Here is a 6905-nt window from a genome sequence, read left to right on the forward strand (position 1 = left end):
GGACTCAGGGAAAAGATAACGAGTTCAGTTTTGGACATGCTGAGTCTGAGACATCTATGAGACGCCCCTCTGGAGATCCTGGAAAGGTAGTTATGATGTGATGCTGGAGGGTAGGAAAGAGACTAGGGCTAGATATTTAGATCAGGGTATCATCTACATAGAGATGACAATGAAACCTATGGGACCTGGTGAGATCACAGAGAGGCAGAATAGAGGGAAAGAGAAGAGGAACCAGGAAAGGGCCCTGTGGGACACCTGTAGTTAGAAGATGTGATCTGGGTGAGGATTCAGCCAAAGAGACCGAGAAGGAGGGGTCAGAGAGGTAGGAGGAGAACCTGGGGAAGGTGGGGGGGGGTCCTGAAATCCTAGAGAGAAGAGAGAATTGAGGAGAAATGGGTGATCAGTAGTGTGAAAGGCTGTAGAGAAGATGAGGAAATGAGGATTGAGGAAAGGCCATCGGATTTGGTAACCAAGAGGTCACTGGCAGCTTGGAAGAGAGCAGATGTGATTGAGCTATGAGATCAGAAGCCAGACCCTAGAGAGTAAAAAAAAAACAAAGGGTGGGAAGAGAGGAGAGGAATGTTGTGGATGCAGCTTACCTCAGTTTCACTAATACTAATAAAAAATCTCCCCATATTCTAGCAAATAGAGGCATGTAGGCTAGAGGATAATCCAATTTGGGGTGGGGTGGGGTGTCCAGAATTGGTTGAATGACTGAACCCAACAAGTGGTTGCTAATGATGCCTCCTGCCCATGGAAGGGGTCTCCAGGGGAGGGATATGGGCTTGGTAGTGTATTCAGTATTTGTTTTCTATCACTGACCTGGGTAAAGCCAGCAGTTATGCAAATGACTGGAGCAAGGAAGGATAGCTAATCCACAGAGATAGCATCCAAGATTCTTGAGAGGCTAGAACAGGGGTGGGAAACCTGTGGATTTCTTCTGTGAAGTTTGGGTTCAGTGCAAGGGCCACATGTGACCCGGAAGCCACAAGTTGCCCACCCCGGGCGAGAACATTGATGTGAATCTAAGAAGAGGCAAGTCAACAGGAATAAATACAAAGTTTTATACCTGGATACAAAGTATCAGTGTCACAGATATAAACTGGAAAGGCCTGATACATAGAGGCTGTTCTGAAAAGGATCTGGGGGTTTCAGTGGACTGCAAGCTTGCTAGGAATCAGCAGAGTGTTATGGCAGCCAAAAATCCTCATTCCACCTTGGGCTGCATTAAGGAGAGAGAGCTTAAAGAAACAAAGAGGCCACAGTCCCACCCTTCTTTGCCTTTGTCATGCTTCTTCTAAATTACTGGGTTCAGTCCTGGGCACCACAGTTTAAGATGGGCAGTAATCACCTGGAGAGTGCCCAGAGGAGGCAGCAGGAAGAGCCAGGGCTCTCTATACCCCACGAAGATCAGTTAAAGGACTGGGCATGGTCAGGCAGGAGGAGAGATCAGGAGTGGGGTGGGGAGCAGGACAGCTGTTCTAGTACTTAAAGGGCTGTCACATGGGAGAGGGTTTGTTCTGGGCAGCCCCAGGAAGTACAGCCAGGAGCAATGAGAGGAAGGTGCCAAAAGCCTAGTTCAAGCCAGGGGCCAGGACCAACTTCCTCACCATGAGAGCTGCCCCAATGGAATGGATGCCCACGGGATGGGGTGGGTCCCCCCTCACTAGGGGTCTTCAATCTGAGGTTCTATAGCTGTTTGTTGGGTATGTCATGGGAGGATTCTTTTGTGTGTGGGTTGGACTAGATGGGCCTGGGGTCTTAATTTCTGTGATTCTGTGATTTGTCCCTACCTTGTTCTAGTGTGAGGAAGTGCCCCTCCAGGCTAGGGCAAGGCCAGATTGCACCTGGGGCTCTGCCCTGGGGCCATCTCTGCTGCTGTTTTCTCTCCCATCTCCACTTTGCTTGAGTACTCCTTCCTCCAGCTTCAAATTTTAATAGTGGAGTTACCTTTTATGTCTTCTGTGTCCACCAATCCATGCCTGGTCTCTGTGTAAATATTCTCCTTCCCTTCTCTTTAATGTCCCCCACCCCAGGCAGGGATTTCTGGCTCCTAGGGTACCTGTGTTGGGCCTTGTAGGAAAGAGAGTTTACCACATCAAGATGAGTGTTGGTGGGGATCTGTAGCTCATTCCAAGTATAGAGGTCAGTATGAACAACAGCACAGAGGTGGAGGAGGGCTCAGATAGGAGTAAGGACTAATGCCTGGTCTTATTTGGTTGGAACATAGGTATAGTGACCCCTCTGGGCTACCCCTCCTCCCACCACATCATACTTGCAATTTCGGTCACCCAAACGATGACACACCCAGGTTCATATTACTAAAACTGTAACTCATGAGCCCCCACTAGTGTGTATTTAACTTTAATAGTCAGCTAGTTGACCAAATTAGCTCACAGCAAAGACATTTATTGAAATGGCATGGCATGAATAGTGGGTACAGAGCATTCATTCCCCCCATCAACCTAAGATGCCGTCTTCCACAAATGCACACAATATCAATAAAAAAGTAATCACATATACGGTGTATTCTAGTGGAGAGGCACACACAGAGGAAATGCATATGGTCAAGGAAACTCACACTACCAGCCCTGAAAAACTCCACATGTGTTTAGGCTCCTTGTCTTTTCTTCTTGATATTCTGTAATTGATACTGTTTGTATTCTGAAGCTATGTTCTCTGGGCCTGTTTCCTCTTGGGGATGACATCTCTCTCTCTCTCTCTCTCTCTCTCTCTCTCTCTCTCTCTCTCTCTCTCTCTCTCTTTGTCTCTCTCTCTCTCTCTCTCTCCTCTCTCTCTCTCTCTTTTTAATGGCAATTGGGGTTAAGTGACTTGCCCAGGGTCACACAGCTAGTAAGTGTCAAGTGTTTGGTCTGAGGCCGCATTTGAATTCAGATCCTCCTCACTTCAGGGCCGGTGCTCTACCCACTGAGCCACCTAGCTGCATTCATGGGATGGCGTCTCTTAAAGGTAGAGTCCAGCAGGTAGTGGGTGCTGTGGATAAAGGAGTGAGGAACACTGGAGTTCAAATCTAGACACAAACGCTTCCTAGTCATGTGACCTTCAGCAAGTCACTTCAACTCTATTTGTCTCAGTTTCCTCAACTACAAAACGTATATTATGATGTTGTTTAGGTCCTAGAGCTGTTTCAGAGATTAAATGAAATATTTTTTACATGCCTGGCATATGGTAGGTGCTTAATAAATGCTTGGGGTTTGTTTTTTTCATTGCTCTACTGTAAGAGCTCATTATTAATGGGCCTGGGGGTGAAAGAGAAAAAAATTTCACTGGTGTACTCTGAAAAATGGGCTATGGAGAAAGAAGAGAGAAGCAGAAACCTTCTTCTATAACTATCTTTCTTTGCATCTGCCAGAGATAACTTCCTCCGAGCTGGTTTGTACCTTTTAAGTCCACACCAGAGGTATGGCTGACCTTTCAGCCAATAGCTACCCACTGTATCACTCAGTCAGCTTGATGCAGGACAAGTAGAAACACTTTTCTGCATTGACTCATTCAAGTCTGTAAGGAGAAAACCCTTTGCAAGGTGCACATGGGCCCCCACCAGCTTCACACTCTCTGAAGTCTGTGAATAGATCCCTATACTCATTGGCCATGAGCCACTCAAGGTTGTAGACAATTTGAAAGCTATGAATGCAACACCTCAGCGTGTGAAAGAGGCAAAATCTTTGCACCTCATTGTCTCCATTACCTGCCCCTTTCATCCTGTAATATCCTCAAATGGCTTTGGAGAACCTCAAATGGTGAGGGGTCCCCTGATCGACCCCTTCTTCATAAGATGCTGCAAGGGGAGTATTAGGAAGTAAAGCTTGGCAGGCAGGTTGGAGGCACATTGGGCCTGGCCTTCCATGCTGGTCAGGAGCTTAGGCCTAATTCAGTAGACAGTGGGGAGCTACAGAAGGTATACCTCTCTGCATGTCTGTCTGTCCCTTGCAGATGTCCTGCGGTTTGACAACACCTACAGTCTGGTCCACTCCAAGAAGGTCAGCTACACGGTGGAAGTTTTACTCCCTGACAAAGCCTTTGAAGAGAAGATCCAGAAACTGTAGGCAAGTCTGACCATGGCCACCATTCTACCCCTTCCAATCTTCTGCCCACTGTTTGGTTCTTACTGCTCATGGACTCCACTCTGGATCCCTTTTGTCCTCTGGCTGGCTTTCTCCACCCAGGAGAAGTGCCATGGGGTCTGCCTTTGACCAAGACACTGTGTGGGGATGGGGAGCTGGTAAAAAGTGAGGTGCTTCAAGGTCATTACCAAATATGGCTTAGTGAATGTACACAATGAATGAATGAATGAATGAATGAATGAAAAATCATTTCTTTAGCCCCTACTGTGTGCCAGCTACTGTGTTAGAGACAGGAGACACAAATACAAAAGCAAAATAATTCTTGCCTTCAAGGAGCTCACATTCTACCTTGGGAGATAATTGAATAGGGGAGCAGTGTCTAGAGACAGGATTTCTTTGTTTGAGGAGTCACAGGGATGGTGAGGGGAGCCATAAGGTAGTGGATTGTCACAATCTTTCCATAAATAAAGGATTGACTTGCTTGTCACTACCAGGGCAAAATGTAGAAATTGGAGGCAGAGGAATGATGATACCAAGGTGCCTCAAGATATCCAGGAAGTTTGGACTGGGTTCAAATTCTTCTGACGCTTGTTATGTGACCCTGCACAAGATACTTTACTGCTCTGATCCTCTGTTTCCTCATCTGTAACATGGGGATAAAAATACCTGTAGTACCTACCTCACAGGGCTTAGATAAGAGAACGTGTCTGTAGCACAGTTTAGAAAATTGTTATTTTATTTTTAAAATAATTTTAACTGATATTGTTTGTTTTTTGCCTTTTTAAAAGTTCTCATATTATTCTTTTCCCCTTCCAGGAAAACCATCTCATTTAACAAATAATATTTGTTTAAGGAATTTTTTTTTTCATTTAGCTTTTGTACTTCCTTTTCCTTTTGGCCAAATCTAATTTTTAAGGCATTCTTCTCTTCAGTGAATTTTTGTACATTTTTTTCCATTTGGCTCCTTCTGCTTTTTAAGGAGTTCTTCTCTTCAGTGGATTTTTGTGCCTCTTTTACAATTTGGCCTATTCTGATTTTTAAGGTACTGTTTTCTTTATTATTTTTGATGCCTCCTTTAAAGAGCTGTTTTTTTCATGATTGTCTTACAGCATCACTTTCTTTACTTTCCTCAGTCTTTTTCTCTTCCTCTCTTATTTGATAGTTCAAATACTTTTTGAGTTCTTCCAGAAATTCTTTTTGGGTTTGAGACTAATTCACTTTTTTTTTTTGAGGTTTTGGATGTAACGGTTTTGACTTTGTTGTCTTCAGAGTTTGTTTCGTCTTCCCTGTCACCATAGTAACTTTCAGTGGTCATGTTCTTCTTCTTCTTTTTTTTCTTTTTTGCTCATTTTCCAGCCTATTTCTTGCCATTTGACTTTACGTTAAAGTTGGGATCTGCTCTTGGGGTGGAAGGGGCACTGTTCTAAACTCTAGGTTTTTTGGTAGCTATTTTCAGAGCTAGTTCTGGGGGTCTGTACGTTTTCAGTTCTTCCAAGGTGGTATGATCTACGAAGAGGTGTGGTCACTGCTCATATGGCTGTGCTCTGGTCTGTGAGTGATCATGAACACTCTCTTCTGCTCTGGAGCTGTGACCAGGGTCCCCACACCCCTGTGGCCACAAGGTCTGGTGTGCTGCTGCTCATCCTCATCCTGGAGCTGTGACTCAGGACTGCAACCTGCACATGGTCCTGCCCCCAATGCCAGCAAAGGGACCCCTATAATCCCCTTATGACAAGTTGTCTGACCCCTTTACCATCTGTGGGCTTAGAGCTCCTGAAGCTGCCATGGCCAATTCAATTACCCCCAAGGCTTGCTGCTGTCTTAAGGGGGTATTGTCTGTACTGGACTGTCCACTCTCATCCTGGTTTGACAGATCTTACCTGCTGACCTGCTAGGTTGTCTTGGGCTGAAAAATTTTTTCACCCCATCCTTTTGTGGGTCCTGCCCCTCCTGAATTCATTTTGAAGCATTATTTTAAAGTTGTTTGGAGGGGAATTTGGGAGAGCTCAGGGAAGTTATCTGTCTTTTCTCTGCCATCTTGGCTCCTTCCCCAACCAATAACATTTTTAAAGAAAAAAGAGAAGAAAAGAGTAAGAAGAGGAAAAACCCCAGCAAAATTGATTGCCATATTGAAGAAGTCTGAAAATATCTGCAGTGTTCCCTGCTTGTGCACAGGGATGTGCAGGAACCAACTCTCACCAGCCTGCAAGAGTGGCTTATTATATTTTCAGGGTGATCATTTACATCACAGAAATCAGTAATTGCTACCAATCAGGGTCTGATTTATACTTTTGTTCATTGGGCTTAAGAACATGTTAATAATTCAGATTAAATTTATGTATGCATTTTTATTGAGAACCTGGTTGTTAAATCTATATCAGCACACCCCTACATTCTATAAATAGTGTTTGAGCTCAGCAGAAGGAAAGTGGAAAGTTCAGGGAATGATGATAACAATCATGTTTGCAAAGTGCTGTACATCTAGTGGCTCATTTGAGCCTCATGACATCCCTGCCTATGGCCCTCTCACTTCTGCGAAGGAGGGGTGATGTTTTCTCCTGTCTGGAGCACCGGGGCAATGCTCCTTCCTTGTAATTTGGCGACGTTGACTTTTAATTATTTGGTGGCTGTGGTCGTTGTCACTGGCTGCTGCCCACAGTGTCACGGTCCTCCTCAGCAGGCTTCTTCTATCACCTTTGGTCCAAATTTCTCTCACCATGAAAGTCATAAATTTGTTCTCCAGCTCCTCATTAGCAATATAGGGTTTTTGTTTGTTTTGCTTTAAATAGTATTTTAACTTTTCCCATGATTACAAATCAA

At 44.7% G+C, this 6905-nt stretch overlaps 1 protein-coding gene across 1 annotated transcript in view; it reads left to right on the plus strand.

Moving 5' to 3' along the window:
- LOC110215285 (SEC14-like protein 2) overlaps positions 1-4328 on the plus strand; it is a 32885-nt gene extending 28557 nt beyond the window's left edge. The window contains exon 11 of the mRNA XM_020996649.2: positions 3955-4328. Coding sequence (XP_020852308.1) covers positions 3955-4067 — 113 coding nt within the window. The 3' untranslated portion in view covers positions 4068-4328. The remainder of the gene's footprint in view (positions 1-3954) is intronic.
- The last annotated feature ends 2577 nt before the right edge of the window (positions 4329-6905 follow it).

This window comes from Phascolarctos cinereus, unplaced genomic scaffold (genome assembly GCF_003287225.1).
Source record: "Phascolarctos cinereus isolate Bilbo 61053 unplaced genomic scaffold, phaCin_HiC Scaffold_4;HRSCAF=312, whole genome shotgun sequence".
Classification (NCBI taxonomy): domain Eukaryota; kingdom Metazoa; phylum Chordata; class Mammalia; order Diprotodontia; family Phascolarctidae; genus Phascolarctos; species Phascolarctos cinereus.